The sequence below is a fragment of the Lissotriton helveticus genome, chromosome 2_1, assembly GCF_964261635.1.
Source record: "Lissotriton helveticus chromosome 2_1, aLisHel1.1, whole genome shotgun sequence".
Taxonomy (NCBI): Eukaryota; Metazoa; Chordata; class Amphibia; order Caudata; family Salamandridae; genus Lissotriton; species Lissotriton helveticus.
This window is the reverse complement of record NC_136059.1, coordinates 299,566,835-299,584,688: the sequence shown is the minus strand read 5'-3', so window position 1 is coordinate 299,584,688 and position 17,854 is coordinate 299,566,835. Positions and strand designations below refer to the sequence as shown.

The following is a 17,854-nucleotide window of genomic DNA, read 5'->3' as shown; positions in this document are numbered from 1 at the left end:
TTCAGCAACATTGTAGCTGGTCAAGGCCTTGCTATGCTGTGTACTTTTTCTGCACTCTCCCAAACCAGCGCCACCGGGTCGCATACTCTGATTAAAATAAATAACAATCTCTTCCACTGGGCCACTCAAGCATCTAGACAGGTGATCCTCAAGAATTATCTTAGCATGCTATTCTCTCTCCTTTCAAGTGTGCCCCACAGTTATATTTGGCTCAAAAGACCTGTCAAGCATGGTCTGACGCGGTGCTGTCAAAAGGAGGCCCATAGCCCTCACCCTACATATTCTGTAGGATTCAGAGGAGTACTCTATCCATTCAGTTCTGCATAACCTATTGTTTGCTTCTGGGAGGCATTTCATACCTGTTGAAGGCTTGAGTACAGGCTGCGAGATGGCAGAGACATATGCTAACTAACATTCTGACATTTCAGGCAGGTAAAGGATAACTTTCCAAAAGTGGCTTTTCCTTAATATTTGTTAAAAATCCAATTTCCCCACCTAATTGAACTATTAAAAATAGTATTCGATTTTTTTTCTTCTGATTGTTACCTTTCCAAAACTATTAGTTTGATCTGTTCTCTGTTTTTTGGCATAGGACAGCTAGGCCTGCCACAGTGAAAATAGCTTTTAGGGCCTTGTCACTGTACGGACATGGTAACATTCATTTTCCTGTCACAATGGATTATTTGAACATGTCGCACAGTTAGTGTTTACTACAATAGATGCACAAGGGAGGCCTGGAACCATGTTTGCACTGCAACTATAGTTGATGACTCAATAGGTCCACTGGTTGCATTTGCCTGCCAGGCCCTGGGTGCACCTTTTATTCCGTATACTAGGGGCTTACAGGCATGCTAAATGTGCCAAATCGGAATAAGCCAATTTAACCACAGTTAAAGGGGGAGTGCAGGCACATAACTACTGGTTAGCAGGACATACTTAAAATGCAGATTTCCTACACTCCATTTTTTAGGAGCTCTGCTGGACACGGTTCTCTTCCAGGGTATCCTCATCAATAGTCCTAAGCACTGACTATTCCCGCCCATGTGCGGGGACCCCTGAAATAATATAACCATTATATATGGAAATCATATATATATATACAGCTCTGCATAGATGTATATAAACATATATCATTTTTTCTCATTCCAATGCAGCTCCCAATAGGAGGCTAAACAATGTAATTACACACATAAAGACTGTATTTGCCAATATATAAAAACACAAGAGGGCAAGTAGCACTTGAACTCTGTTTTTTTTTATGAGTAAAACACTTGTAAAGAGTCAAACTGCAAATAAAGTAGACCTTGTTAGCCTACAGGCTGCATTGTAAACCAATAGCATAGAAAATAAAAGCATTTTCAACAAAAACTGGCACTGTGCCTTTAAGGCAGCCATGACCCCTAGCTTCCCATCATGCCTCAGGGGTGACAGTTAGGTAAGTTGTTCTTTCCGGCTCCTTCAGTCAGGACCCTGGATTTTCAGCTCTTCATTTTTTTGACTTTTTGTAAAAAATATCTTACAAAATTCTACTTTTTCTGTTTTCACTCGACGTCTTTTTGTCTTAGAGTGCAAGTGGCACCTTTTTTGTATGCCAAAAAGGATTTATTTTCTTTAAAAATGCCTTCTTTGTTTGACCCTTGCCCTTCCTGTGGCAAGAATAAAGCCAGAAAGAGATACACACCCTGTGTGTATTCTCTGCCTCCCTGAGTCTCACTCTTCTAGCAATTGCCATCATTGTAAGAAGTTGTCGAGAAGGACCATCAAGGACAGGGAGAGGATTCGACTTTATGGCCTCTCTGAAAGAGGTAGGAAAATTCCCGATCTGTTCTCAGTCGGGAACGAAGTTGAAGCAGCCGAAGATGAAGAAATCGGCGTACAAGCCTTCGGTGATGCTGGCGCATCATCAATCGACATTGAACTCATCGTCGACGAAGGTAACAAGTCCTCCGTTGGCATCAACCAGGCAGCGCTCAACGTCGAGTGAAAGATCTCCGTCGACGCTGGCTAAGCGATTGACGTCGAGGCACATCACTCGGTTGTCGCCTCATCATTGGTGATCAATGCCGAGGCACATCACTCGTTCGTCGCCTCATCGTCAGCGATCGACGTCTAGGCACCTATAACCATGCAGGGGCCTGTGATGTAAATAGGATAGGCACAGTTGGGATTACCTATCAGTCACCTGATAACAACTGTAACACTAATGCCCGAAATGCTCTGGGCTCATACCCTGTTTTTAGGTCTCGCCTTTTCCATTCCGAAGGAATGGGAAATGGAGAGAATTCAAGTGCTCAAAATCCTCGTGAAACCAAGGGCTTTTTGGTGCGGTTTTCTTTTAGTTCACGTGAATCATGTGACCAAACAAGCACGCGCATCAGCCTCCCTCCCTCCCTCCTAATTGCATTTTGTTCACGGCCGCCACCACATCAAAGGGCTTCTCCCAGCGTGTGCTCTGCGGCTTCTCCTCCCCTAATTACTCATGGCTGGCCGGCCGTACTTTCAGTTTCCCGGCCGCTCTTTAATGAAAGCTTTTTGCCTATCTCGCTGTCTATCCTCGATCACTCCGCTGCTCTCTAGCTATGCTTGTTATTTATTCCTTTTCGTGTCCGTCTGTTCTCCATGTTACTCTCGGCTTCGGCTGCCTCTCTGCTGCCCTCTTCTGTGGCTCACCCCCTTCTCTATTCTCCTCTGTGCCTCTTTCTCATGTGTGCTTCTCGTTCTGCCCCATCTCTCCCCCACTGTATCTGTCACTCCTGTCTGTCTATCCTCGATCCCTCCGCTGCTCTCTAGCTATGCTTGTTATTTATTCCTTTTCGTGTCCGTCTGTTCTCCATGTTACTCTCGGCTTCGGATGCCTCTCTGCTGCCCTCTTCTGTGGCTGTCTATCCTCGATCACTCTGCTGCTCTCTAGCTATGCTTGTTATTCATTCCTTTTCGTGTCCGTCTGTTCTCCATGTTACTCTCGGCTTCGGCTGCCTCTCTGCTGCCCTCTTCTGTGGGTCACCCCCTTATCTATTCTCCTCTGTGCCTCTTTCTCATGTGTGCTTCTCGTTCTGCCCCATCTCTCCCCCACTGTATCTGTCACTCCTGTCTGTCTATCCTCGGCCCCTGTGTCTCCTCTCCACTGCTGTCCCCCCCTATCGTTTCTCCTCGTGTCCGTCTGTTCTCCATGTTACTCTCGGCTTCGGCTGCCTCTCTGCTGCCCTCTTCTGTGGGTCACCCCCTTATCTATTCTCCTCTGTGCCTCTTTCTCATGTGTGCTTCTCGTTCTGCCCCATCTCTCCCCCACTGTATCTGTCACTCCTGTCTGTCTATCCTCGGCCCCTGTGTCTCCTCTCCACTGCTGTCCACCCCCCTATCGTTTCTCCTCTCTCCGTGCAGCCGCTCCTCTGTACCTGTCTCTCTTCTGTGCCTGTCTGTCTCTCATTTGTGCCTGCCTGTCTTGTCTCTCCTCATTTCTGCTCCTCACACTGTTACCCTGCATGCTTCGAGTGCAGCACTCAGCACGCCGCTCGCTTCCTCATTCGTCCGACAGAGTTTACCAGAAAGGTGCTGAGGAGAGGGTGTCTCAAGACAATGCCTTTTATTTTTGTTTTAATTTTAAAAACATAAAGGGCTTTGTCATTTACAAAACCAATAGCTCCAACTTTCCTACTGCGAGACCTATTGGCAACGCCAGTGCTTGTTTATGTATATGTTCCAGCCCTGAGGAAGTCACGGTGTCTTGTCCCGATTGACGAAACACGTGTTTGCTGGAGTCAAGAAAATAATATTAAATGACTTATTCTATTATTGCATTTGTCGTGAACTCCAAGTGATTTACTTGTCATAATCTGTACATTGTGGTGTGCGGGGGCCTGGTACGACGTTGAGGCACAGGTCTCCATCGATATCAGTCCAAAGATCTTCGACGAGGCACAAGACACCTCCTTTAGCATCGATGCAGAAGTCTCCATCGAGGTCAGGACAAGGCTCTTCAACGTCGATACGGCACACTCCATCATTGACGTCGAAACAGAAATCTCCGTCGAGATCAGTGCAGAGAGCTTTGGCGTCGAGACAGAGATCTCCGGCAGCCCAACGCCGGTCAACGTTGAGGCTCCAGTCTTCTGAGAGGGAGCAGCGGATGTCGAAGCATCACACTCCGCCGGCGTCTGGTGGATGTTCGACGTCGAGAGGACGTTCTGCCGCAAGGTCAAGTCTACCTTCCAAGAGGAGAAAGTGAACGTCGAGGCAGACGTCTCCGTTGAGACGACAGTCTGTGCTGAGGTGCTTCAGATCAGCGTCATAGCACCCTTCCAAAGAAGCCTCACCTCCAGCAAGCCTATCCTTATCACCGATGTCTAGAACAGGTTCTCCCAGTTCTCACTGAGGATCAACGTCAAGATCTCCGGAGGTGGTGTTCTCGACGTCTAGCATCAGGGGGACACCAAGATTCCCCAACCAGTCCTGCACATGAAGAGGTGAACTCTCTCCCTCCTGCACAATCTACTGCGGGGCGAGAGCGGCACAGATCGCCTTCCATCTGTCACCTCGATAGAACAGGCCGTTACATCACTGGTCCACGGCCACAGTCACAGTGGAGCAACACCACTTGAGCCCTCTCCACATCTCTGTTGGCTCGTCTAGCACAGGCTGTGGATAGAGAACGTTCTCCTTCAAGGGCCAGAGCTCGCAGCCACACCCTTGCGCACTCGCACAGAAGGAGATCTAGATAAAGAAGCAGGAGAAGAGCACACAGATCCCCAACTCCGTCCTCTTCTTCCACTCCATAGAGACTACTCGCCTACTTTGACCGACAGTCCGCCGTTGGGGTCGTGCCGGTGGACGATGTCTACACGTTTCAGGACATTCTTGGCAGAGGGGCGACGAAGCTAGGTATTCCTATGCCGACTCGTCAAAGTAAGTCCTCTGTGATTTTTGGGACTCTACACCAAAGAGCAGCATCAAAACCGCTGCTACCATTGGTACCAGGCCTCATAGAGCCAGTGATGGACATCTTTCTCACACCAGCGAGTGTTAAGACCGCTCTAGGAGAATCTTAAAGAACTGTTCACCAGAGGACGATCCACTCTTCCTTAGAGCTGATCCTCCCCCGATTCTGTCATAATTGCTGCGGCAAAGAAAACCCATGCTGTCGCATCTTCCTACTGTTTCTCCAGATAAGGAGAGTAAGACACAGGATTCATGGGGTAGGAAGGTTTGTGGTACTTCGGCCTCCATGTTGAAGGTCTCCAACGCATTGGCTCTCCTGGGCCACTACGACAGATCTCTGTGGGACTCACTGCAGAGATTCACTGAAAAGTTGTCGCAGGAAGATCGCAAAGATTTAGAGGAAATCTTAACAGAAGGGAGTCTGGTGTCTAACCAGGTTATTAGCCCTGCGGCAGATGGGGCTACCCTTTCGGCTCATGCGTAGTCACGCATCCTAAATCTTCCTTTCTCCGGCTCCTCTCTGTTCGGGACGGATGAGGAGAAGTCCCGGATGAAAACGGAACTCGACACGCTGAAGGCAGTGGGCCTTGAAAAGAAGAAGGAATTCCGCAACATCACAGGCAATACCTACGATTCATGGTGGGATCTTCTCACTACCCCCCGGGTGTTCACGAAGTGCATGGCGGTAGTGGCAGTAGTGGCAGCCGCTCTGTGTCGCAAGGGCATCTTCGTGTACCCGCACTTGGACGACTGGCTGTTGAAAGGTCCTTCTCCAAACAGCGGGACGAGTAATTTCGTGAACTGTCTCGATCTGTGTCACCGGCTAGACCTGCATGTGAATTTCATCAAATCTCCTTCACAACCAACACAGAGAATACATTTCTTAGGGGCTCTGCTAGACTCCGAGGTAGGAAAAGTGTTTCCTTCGGAGGAGAGACAGTGTTCCATCATACAGAAATGCCAGCTGGTTGAAAACTGCCTGTGCGCCGGATTGCCTGTCTGTTAGGGTTGATGGCATCATGCATCTTCCTGGTTCCCAATGCCAGACTACGAATGCGTCCTCTTCAGCAGGATCTGGAGGACAAGTGGGACCAACAGACAGCTCGATGGGAGGAAAAAATAAGCCTATCAAAGGTAGCACGAGCGTCCATCCCTTGGTGGATAAAAAAAGGAAATATGCAAGTCGGAATTCCTTTTCATCAAACTCTGCCTGCTCAAACGCTGATCACGGACACCTCACTGCAGGGCTGGGGAGCCCACATGGGAACTCTCCAGACTCCAGGTCTATGGTCTCCAAAAGAGCGATCCTACCACATCAAAATGCTAGAGCTGAGAGCAGTTCATCTAGCCCTCAAAGCTTTCCTCCCCTCAATCCAGGCAAGTTCAATATTAGTACAGATGGACAATACCACCACCACCATGTGCTACCTGAACATACAGGGGGGAACTCGCTCACACACACTTTCGCTGGAAGCTCAAACCTTCTGGCATTGGCTCCTGGCATGGAATCTGTCAGTCACAGCAGTCCACCTGCCAGGAGAACGGAATGCAAGAGCAGATGCCCTTAGCCGTCACTTCGAGGACGGAGAAGACTGGGTTCTCAACGACGAGGTCGTTGAGAAGCAGTCATTGGGTTGTTCCACCATCGACCTCTTCGACGACGAAAATACGAAATGCCGAGACTTCGTCTCAAGGTTCTACAGACCAGGATCGAAAGGGAATGCCCATTTGATAGACTGGTCAGGGGCATTTGTGTACGCCTTTCCACCTCTTCCGCTAATCCCGAAAGTGGTGACCAAGCTGTCTCATTCGTACACGAGGATGATACTGATTGCCCCGGACTGGCCGAGACAATGGTTGTACCCGGACCTTCTGCACCTATCAGAATGCCCTCAAAGGAAGCTACTGTGCAGACCGGACCTGCTTTCCAAGATGAACGGGAGGATTTATCACCCCAACCTTCCCTCACTGAACTTGGCAGCATGGCTCCTGAGGTCCTCCAGTATGGCCACCTAGGACTACCGCAGGGCTGCATGTCTATCTTGAAAGAAGCAAGAAGACCGTCCAGGAGGCATTTGTATGCGTGCAAGTGGAAGCGGTTTTATATGTGGTGTGTGCAAAACAATTGTAACCCAAACAAAGGACAGGAAGAGGTCATGCTTCCTTACCTGCTTTATCTGGCGAAAGCAGGATTGAAGTTTCCTTCCATTAAGGGGCACCTGGCAGCTATAACTGCATATAGACGTTCACCATCTCAACCTTCTTTCTTTCAGTTACAGGCTGTTAACGACTTTCTACAGGGTTTAAAGAAGGTCTACCCTCCGGTTTGGCCTCCTTCACCACCCTGGGAGCTAAACCTGTTGCTATCAAAATTGATGGGTCATCTTTCGAACCTATACACAAAGCAACTTTACAACATCTTTCTTGAAAGGCTGCTTTCTTGGTAGCGATCACGTCAGCTCGCAGATTGAGCGAAATACAGGCTCTCCGCTCTAAGGAACCCTATACAGTTTTCCATCTTAATAGGGTTGTGTTGAGCACACATCCCTCTTTCCTCCCTAAGGTGGTGTCAGATTTTCAAGTGAATCAGACCATCTCTCTACCCACCTTTTTTCCCAATCCCTCCACTCCAGCTGAGAGGGCTTTACACTCTCTGGACCTGAAAAGGTTTTTAAAATTCTATCTGGATAGGTCCAGGTCCAGGTCCATGAGAAAATCTGATCAACTATTTGTTAACTATGGGTCAATCAGAACTGGTTTTGCAGCTTCAAAGCGGTCCATCTCCAGATGGATAGTTTCATGTATCAAACTTGCCTATCAATTAGCGCGGAGGCCCCTTGGGTTTACTCCCAAAGCGCATTCTACCAGAGGAAAAGCGGCTACACCGGCTTTTCTCCATAACGTGCCCATGTCTGAAATCTGTAAGGCGGCAACTTGGAGGTCCGTCCATACATTTACAAGGCACTACTGGCTGATGCAAACACCAGAACAGACACCCAAGTAGGCCAGGCCTCCTTGAGGAATCTGTTCAACAGATTGCAGCTGTTCTTATATGTTGGGTCATTTTACTCTCATCTGCCTGCAGGTGGTGGATGGGCTTGCTATTCTATTTAGTGCTTATGACTATTGATGAGGATCCCCTGGAAGAGAAGGATAGGTTACTTACCTGTAATCCTAGTTCTCTTCCAGGGGTATCCTCATCAAAGTCATGAGCAGCCCATCCGCCTCCCCAGACAAATTAGATTTTTCTGAAGTGTTAAATTATATCTTAGTGCCCTGACTTTCAGGGTTATACAAAGGACAACTGACCTAACTGTCACCCCTGAGGCATGATGGGGAGAAGCCAGGGGTCATGGCTGCCTTAAAGGCGCGGTGCCAGTTTTTGTTGAAAATGCTTTCATTTTCTATTCTGTTGGTTTATAATGCAGCCTGTAGGCTAACAAAGTCTACTTTATTTGCAGTTTGACTCTTTATGAGTGCTTTACTCATTAAAAAACAGAGTTTAAGTGCTACTTGGCCTCTTGTGTCTTTAGGTGTGTAATTACATTGTTTAGCCTCCTATTGGGGGCTTCATCGGTATCAGAAAAAATGATATATGTTGTGTAGAGCTGTATATGTATGATTTCCATATATATTTTTTATATTATTTCTTGGGTCCCCGCACATGGGCGGGAATATTCAGTGCTTATGACTTTGATGAGGATACCCCTGGAAGAGAACTAGGATTACAGGTAAGTAACTTATCCTTCTCTGCTTTCCGTCCGCCCACGACGAGTGCAGAACATTAAGGCGATGATCTGGATGTTTCAGCCTCCTTTCTGAATCATGGTGAGCTCTGAGGCTTCTTGGACAAGTGGCCTCATGCATCCTGTTTGCCACTGCGCCAGATGGTATATGTGGGATCTGCAGTCTATGTGGGCCCACCACAAAGGAAACCTTTTGGATGTCCTTGTTTCAGAGGAGCCGGCACAAGATCTGCAGTATTGGCTGCTAATCCACAGCTTGATTTGTGGCAAACACTTCTTTGTTCCCAACCCAGATCTGATGGTGGTGACAGTAGTGTCCCTGCTGGGTTGGTGAGGTCATCTGGTAGAGATGGAGATCATTGGACTCTGGTCTCCGACGTAAACCTGACTCCACATAAATGTGCTATAGTTTTAGGCCATCCCCATAGTGTTGAAAGCCTTCCTGCTGTTCATCAAGGAATGGCTGTGCAGGTTCCCACTGATAATTCCACCGCCATGTGGTGCTGCATCAAGCAGGGCGGAGTGGAGCGCTGGGTCCTGTGCCAAAAGGCCTTGCGTCTCAGGAGTGGCTGGTGCATTATGGCATCTCCCTGACCGTGACCCACATGCCTGGGTAGACGAGCTCAGCTCATGACTTGTGGTGGACTGCATATGGCGGTTGCATCCTGAGTTAATGCAGGGTTTGGGAAAGCACTGGCTAAGTCATTTTCTCAAAGTCGAGAACCTGTAGGGTCAAAACGTCTGAGTGCTCTCTCTGGGAGACTCATTCAGGCTATAGTGGAGTACGAGAATCCTGCACACCTTTTAGCCACTGCTTTTCCTGCACAGAGTTCTGAAGAAGATCTGGAACAACCTGGTCTAACTCACCATTGTGGCTCCTGATTGGGCTATTTTTGACCCAAACATTGTGGAACCTTTTTACATTGGGCAATCCATCAACCTCCCAGCATTTTATGCCCCGCCTCACCCCTTGAAAGAGAAGAGACTTTATTGGCTGGTCTCTAAATTAGCCTTTGAGCTTTTACATCAATCACACTTAACACCTTTCGGTGGACAATCATCTTATTCGGGCTGTTATCTGGGACAATGAAAAATAAGGCAGTGCAAAATAGGACTATGTCAAAATGGATAGTCCTCTGCATTAAAATCTGCTACACGTTGTCCATGAAGTAGCCTCCAGAAGGACATGGGGCTCATTTAATGCAAGCCAAGGCTGATAACAGAATGTTGGCACACGGAGTGCCTGTTCTTGACACCCCTTAGGCCTTGTTGGTGTCAATATATTCATTGACTAAGCGCTACTGCGTTGTAAGCCAGATCCAACAAAAAAGGGCATTTTGTCTGTTTGGTCCTGCAAGACTTATTGGTCTGAGCTCGCTCCATAGACCCTCTTCCTGCAGGGGGGATGGGAGGGTAATACAGCGTTTGTATTTATTTCAAAAATGTGGAATCTGCTGTTTGAAGTATCCATCAGAAGAACAAGTTACGTACCTTGGGTAAAGCTATTTTTGGTGGATATTCTATGTAATTAAAAAATTCCTCATATCCCTCTCACCTCCTTGTTTCTGGGGAGTGGCCTATTTTTACCATCTAAAAAGGTCCAAATTCAATTTGAGATCTGCCCCTGTTACAGAGAATTGTTTTGTGCGTCATATCCAAGGGCACAAGGAGGCAATCCAGATGCTCATGGGTGGCACTATATGTGTCTCTACTCGGTCACTTCTTGGTCGGAACAAGAAAACGCAGAGCCGTACCCCACCCCCTAGCGCCATGCAGGAACATTGTTGTAAAATCTTTCAGATCCAGTCTGGCTTCTGAGAAATATTCGAAAGGTTAGGCACCTTGGGTTAGATGGAGTATCTACCAGAAACTGCTTTACCAAAGGTAAGTAACTTGTTCAGTGAGTAACATGTGTAATATATGGTCCTATATAACTATCTTGGAGTTCAAGTGACGCTTATAAACTATGCAGCCTTCAGCCATGTGCTTTATAAATTTCATCATAGCCCCTCGATGTCAGTATAGGCCCATATGGTACAGTTATGCACTATGTAATTTACTGAAAATGTATGTATATGATTTTTGAATAAATGCTGCAATAGTATATTTGTATGCTTGGTAAATAATGGCATAAACAATTCTGATGCTGTATCTGTTAATGTTGACTATCATCAAAATCTCTGAAAATGTTGTGATGATTTTACTCTTAATTGTTAATAACTTGTGTTCTTCCACAGGACATTCCAGAAGCTCCTGAAAGGCTGATGACAGATGCTATCAATGAACCTATCCTGCTGTGTAGATTCCCTGCAGAGATTAAGTCTTTCTACATGCAGAGATGTCCTGAAGATCGACGCCTCACTGAATCGGTCAGTTTATGTTGCACAAATGGTTAACACTAAGCTATGCTTTGAGTTGGTGCAGTATTGTCAAAAAACGAAGCACATTCATTTTTATTACTTTTTTGCTCATTTTAATTTCGGTAAGATCTTCTTATTAAGGAACAACAGCTAGACGAAAGGGTACACTATTAAAATATGTGAATTCTTTCAAATCCCACCCTCCCCAACGGTTCATTGTGCCAAAGTATCTTTTTCGTTCTATATTTTAGTTTTTCTGGGAAACAGGAACACATCATTCAGGATGATATTCAAATGGCCAAATTACAGTGCTAACAAACTAGACCTATAAAACAATGTAATATATAGTCGGTGAAATCTGAATTTGCTGCATGAGTAAATTAGACTAACTTACAGTTTATGATCTATTGTGTGATTGCTGCGTTCAAAGTTTCTGTGTAGTGCAAGCTGTTCTACTGAGAGAATCTGCATGGAAAAGCTCTGCAGATTTGGTATGCTCTTTGTTCACCAACAGCAGTACAGTATAGAGCTATACCACCTAGCAAACATATGCACAAACCATTTTATCACCCCAAGCGACGGCATCAAATACAACCCCTACACTCCATTCACATGGACCATCCACTTCCAAATCAACACACCTCAGATAAACACCCCTACTAGGTTCAGCATTAAAGCCGCAGCTGGGGCAAAATCACAGACTGGCTCAGCGCCCTCAGCACAACAAGGACATCAAGAACTGCATGGACTCCCTCGCTTCCATCAAACCCAACAAGCATAGTAGATCAAACAAGCAGCCCAGTTGGTACGCAGAAGACGTCGGGGGCATCAAACAACCCACTAAAGAGCTAAAAAGGAAATAGAGAGCCACCACAACACCACCGACAGAACTACCTACAAGGCTCCACTCGGACGCTATCACCAGCAGATAAGAGACAACAAAAAGAAAGTACTGGTGGACCTCATTGAAGGAAGCTCAAAAGCTGCTTTGAGATCTTCTCGATCGTCAAAGATTTCACATCGCCCTCAGCCGCTATCGACATTGCTGCTTCCCAACAACTCTGCAACAACTTATCCAACTTCTTCTACAGCAAATACGCATACATCTAAACCAACTTCGCACACCAACCCAACCACAGAGAACACATTGCTACCCTTGCCATCATCAACCAAGACAGTCACCTGACTGAATGGACAACCCTCACTAGAAATGATACAGCGGCAATCGTGTAGACATCCATTCAGTGGCCCCAATGTACCCATGCCCTCATCACATCTAGAGCCTGGGAACATCACTGATCAGCACCACCCTGACCCACATCACATCACGTCCGCCACTTTCCTGGTTGAATGGAAACTTGCAGAAATCAATGCCCTCCTCAAGAAACCCACAGCCAACCCAAATCAACTTAGCAACTTTCAAACCATCTCCCTGCTCCCCTATTCAGCCAAAGTAATTGAGAAGGCCATCGACAAGTAAATCACAACCGACCTGGAAGTTTACCATCTTCTAGACAACATTCAGTCAGGATTCAGAAAGAACAGCACCAAGGCAGCACTAATTGCTGCCACTGACAACATTCTAACCATCCTGGACCGAGGAGAAACAGCAGCCCTCTGCTTGCACGACCTCTCCGTAACCTTCGACACGGTCTCCCACAACACCCTCATCAGAAGACTCCACGAGGTTGGCCTACAAGGATCCTCTCTCAAACGGATCTGTTCCTTGTTCATAGGAAGAACCCAAGAGTCAGGCTGCCATCCTTCAGATCAGAGACCAAGAAACTGATATGCAGAGTCCCACAGGGATCATCTCTCAGTGCCTCCCTTTTTAACATATACATGACACCTCTTGCCAACATCATCTGATCCCAAGACATAACAGTTCTCTCCTACACCAATGACACCCTACTCATCTCCCCGACGGACAAGACATCCACCACTAGAACTAACTTTACCAACTGCATGACCATAGTAGCAGACTGGATGTGAACAAGCTTACTTAAGCTCAACTCTGACAAGACACAAGTACTGGTCTTAGCCAACAAAACCTCCCCATGGGGCTCCACCTGGTGGCCGTCGGAGCTAGGACCAACACCTACAGACCATGCAAGAAATCTAGGGATCATCCTAGACAACAAGCTCAACTTGATTGCTCAAGTCCAGGCAGTGTGCTCCTCCTGCTTCCACATCCTATGCATTCTGCAAATGATCCATAAATGGTTGTTTTCGAGCACCAGATGGACTGCTACTCAAGCACTCACCAGCAAAGTAGACTACAGCAACACTCAATATGGATTCCAAAAGAACCACAGCACTGAAACAGCACTAATCGTGCCCACTGATGACATTCAAATCATCCTGGACCGAGGAAAAACAGCAGCCCCATCCTACTTGATCTGTCCAAGGCTTTCAACACTGTCTCCCACAAAACCCTCATCGAAAGCCTACACGAGATTGGCCTACAAGGATCCGCTTTCAAATGGATCTGTTCCTTCCTAACAATAAGAACCCAAAGAGTCAGGCTATCACCCTTCACATCAGAGACCAAGCGGGATTGTCCCTCAGCCGTACTCTTTTCAACATGTACACAAAAACTCTCGCCAAAATCATCTGATCACAAGACATCATAGTCCTCTCCTACACTGATGATACCTAACTCACCCTCTCCCTGATGGACAAGACTGCCACCACCAGGCCCATCTTTGCAGGCTGGATGCGAACCAACCGATTGCAGCTCAACTTCGACAAGACAGAAGTATTGGTATTTGACAACAAGACCTCCCCATGGGACTCAACCTGGTTGCCTACACCCACAGACAGATAATCGTAGACGCCAAGCTCAACATGACGGTTAGAGTTCAGGCAGTATGCACTGCCTGCTTCTACTAGAAGGACCATCACGCAAGCACTCCTCACCAGCAGGATGGACTGTGGCTACACTATATGCTGAATCTCCGACCAACTCCTACACAGATTCCAGACCATCCAGAATACTGCTGCAAAACTCACCCTCAACCTCCCACGGCACATTCACAAGCACAGCCAATTCAACCTTCTCACACACATACAAAGCTACACACAACACAGAACCAGAATACGTGAACAGCTACATACACTTTCAGCAACACACCAGACACCTGCCTCACTCTCTCACACACTCCGCAAAAACAAACCTGGAGATCGATCATTCACCTACATCTGACCCAAGACATGGAACAGCCGCCCTTAACACATCTGAGTCCCCTGCTCACATTTTGAGTTCCGCGAGAAGTTGAAGACCTGGCTCTTTGTATAAGTACCATCGTGACCACACACCTCTATACACTTACCCAAGTGCCTGGATGCCCTTTCGAGTGAATAATGAGCAATACAAATTAAAATACCATAGCCTAATTAAGTATCCTTTGTCAGAACATATTTTTCAACACACACCTATTCTAGACTCGCATGCTGTGCATTATTTCATAATCTAGTTTTATCTTTGGGTCTCAACTGTGGATGAAGCCAATATTCCCTTTTCCATTGATTGGAATTCCATAATAACCCAGCACATGACCACATCTTCAGACTCCAGTGGGTTTAAATGCTAGTCGGCAAGATAACAAACAGTCTTAATTTTGTGGCCAGGAACAAGGCAACAATGCTGAAGATCATCAGCGAAAACACCTGCAGTAAAAAAAGATGCCAAGGATAGATGCATTGAAAAATGCTGTTTTTTCGAAGGTCTTTTACCAGGAGACTAAACGATCATATGTTAGAGCAGAGGTCTTCAATCTGTGGGGCGCGACCCCCAGGGGGGTCGTGGAGTCCTGGGATGGGGGTCGCAGATTCTGCAGAGTGCAGTTCCTGGCATTGGGCTGATCGAGGGTGTTCACGGCGGAGGCCTAATTCACACCGAGGTGTGAAAAACATCAACGCCTCATTAACAAGTAAAAGGTCTTTTAAAGACCTGTCAAGTACTCGGGTGTGGCTGTGTGTGTGTCCCTGAAGCTGTTTCAGCCAGGCTCACATACACAAGCTGGGGGTGGGAGCTGAGGGGGGAGCTGGGGGAGCAGGCTGTAGTGTAGCCCTTTGAGTTCAATGGATGTTGCGCGCCTGGAGCTGTGGGTCCCGTGACACGTCCCCCGCCCCCAGCAGGGAGGCACAGAGATGCCCTCCCATGTGCCGGAAAGAAGAAGGAAGAAGACGTAGAGAGATACTGACCCCCCCCAATGAGAGAGGCACAGAAAAGGTGGGTGGATGAATGATGGGTGGATGGGTGGATGGAAGGCTGAAGGATGGATGGACGTGTGAAAAGGTGGGTGGGTGGATGAAAGGGTGGATGGATGGATGAAAGGGTGGATGGATGGATGAAAGGGTGGATGGATGGATGAAAGGGTGGATGGATGGAAGGATGAAAGGGTAGATGGATGAAGGATGTATGGATGGATAAAAGGTTGCATGGAAGGATGATGGATGTGTATAAAAGATGGGTGGATGAATGATGGGTGAATGGATGGATGAAAGGGGGGATGGATGAAGGATGGATGTATGGATGGGAGGATGACAGGGCGGATGGATGTATGAATGGATAAAAGGTTGCATGGATGAATGATGGATGGATGTGTGAAAAGGCAGGTGGATGAATGATGGGTGAAGGGATGGAAGAGTGGATGGGTAAAGGATGGATGTATGGATGGAAGGATGAAAGGGTGGATGGATGAAGGATGGATGTATGGATGGAAGGATGAAAGGGTGGATGGATGGATGTGTGAAAGTGTGGGTGGATGAATGATGGATGGATGTGATGAGGTCTAACAGGCGCATTTATGGTTGTCAAAAGTTGATGATGAGGAGTACCAGTTTCTAGAAACTTTTGTTGGAAGGGGGTCCTAACGCCTAAAAAGGTTTTACAAGGGGGTCTCGGCATCAAAAAGTTTGAAGACCTCTGTGTTAGAGGATTGTTACTGTTTATATTTTGCTCCCTCCACAGCTGCTGTTAGAGAGAGTTTTTCAATGCCAAGCACCATCCATAGAGGATGGAGCCATCCATGCAGTGTGGGAACAAGCGCTGTTCGCCAGTGAGCTACAATGTTCTGCAATGCTGAGCCCAGCGCAATCGCAATCAGGCGACCTCTACGGGAGCGCAGCGGATACATGAGAGGGTTAGGGAGTCTCAGAAGGACATATGATGTGAGACTGGGTATCTCTTTATCAAAGTGTGCATCCACCTTATCTAGCACCTGTTTCCAATAGCCCTGAAGGTGTGTACAATCCCAGAGCAAATGCACCAGATTCCCCACCTGTCCACAACCCCGCCAGCAGAGTGCCTCCCTTGTATGATCCATTTCGTGAAGACGTTCAGGGGTGTAGTACCAGTATGTTACCATTTTTGTTAGGGTGTCTGTAAGTCCCATATGGTAGGCAGAATGACGCGCTCTATAGTAAATACCTTCCCATTCTTTGCGGGTAAAAGTCCTGTCCAATTCCCTCTCCAACGAGCCCTACTAGTACTGTAGACATATGCGTATTTATTCAGTAGCATCTTATAAAGGTCAGAAATGAATTTCTTATCTGTCTTACGTGTGATTAACCAATATTCACAGGGAGTAAGCTGTCTGTCAGCCCCGGAGCAAACTTGCTCACTGAGAGCCCAATGTCGTGCCTGCATGTAGCGGAGTCTTTCCCCTTCCGGCAGCCCAAATTCCTGACGAAAATGAGAGAAAGGAATCACCCCGTCAGCTGCATATAAGTGGTAAAGAAATCGACATCCTGCCGCCCGCCAGTCCGCGAAGGCCCCAGCGTCTAATCCCGGAGTAAAGTCCGGATTATCCAAGATAGGGGTAAGAGGGGACGGGAAGGTGGTGAATTCGTGGTTAGTTTTAGTCTTATCCCATACCTCTAAGGGTACCCTAGTGATGTACTAGGCGTACAAATTGGGGGGTCTGTGGTGCTTACGGAGAAAGGGGACTGCCTGGAACGGTCTGCCAGCCACAGCCTGGTCTTGAAAAAGCCAGTGCTTTTCCGACTCCCATCTGCTCCATTCCGCCAAAAGGCGGAGCTGAGCCGCCTGAAAATATGATGACAAGTCTGGTAGGCCGACCACAAGAAGCCTCACAGGCCACTGTCGTAGGCGCGGGGTGGGCCATCCTCCACCAGCCCCCGCAGCCGATATCCAACTGCCCGGGTTCTCTGTAGGCCGCGACCAGTCTCCCGCACAGACCGCTGGCAGGGCCGACCTACCGGCCCACACCACAACTCTTCAGGTAGGGCCCTGGACTCAAACCACCATCGCCAGGACCGCCAGGCCGCTGCTCCGCTCCCCTTACGTGTAGCCAGGGGATGGAAGTAAATGGCGGCTGGTCGGCAGCAGCCCCTGTCACCACTGCAGCCGGGGCCTTGCGTGGGGCCTACGCGGGCCTGATCTCACTGCCGCCGTCGGGTCCGCAACAGCCCCCAGGAGGTCCCACCTCCAGAGCCTCGCGCAGCATCCACGCGGGCCAGACCCACCGTCAATCCAGCATCGTTCGCCACCGCTCCTCGAGTCCAGCTCCTCTGGGGCAGGCACACCCAGGCTCGGCAGGCTCCACGCCCAGCGCCGCCCTCCTTCTCTCCTCCACGGTGTCGGCCAAACGTGCAGGCCACATCTGCGATCGCAGCAATCCAGTCCGCTATGCCCCCCCTCCGCCCATCTCTGGCACCAGGGGCAGTAAGGGACTTCAGTCGGCCTGCAAAAGTGGCTGATAAGGGGCTCAAGAAAGCATTAAGCCCGTGCTAAGAAAGGCCAACGGCGGGAGCTCGGGAAAACACAACCGCTCACGCCGGCTACTT

The 17,854-nt window shown here is 48.1% G+C and overlaps 1 protein-coding gene across 2 annotated transcripts in view; it reads left to right on the top strand.

Moving 5' to 3' along the window:
* Positions 1-17,854, top strand: part of NARS1 (asparaginyl-tRNA synthetase 1) — a 190,007-nt gene that overhangs the window by 163,181 nt on the left and 8,972 nt on the right. For both annotated transcript variants that reach the window (XM_078674861.1, XM_078674862.1), the window contains exon 13: positions 10,919-11,050. In XM_078674861.1, coding sequence (XP_078530987.1) covers positions 10,919-11,050 — 132 coding nt within the window. The remainder of the gene's footprint in view (positions 1-10,918; positions 11,051-17,854) is intronic.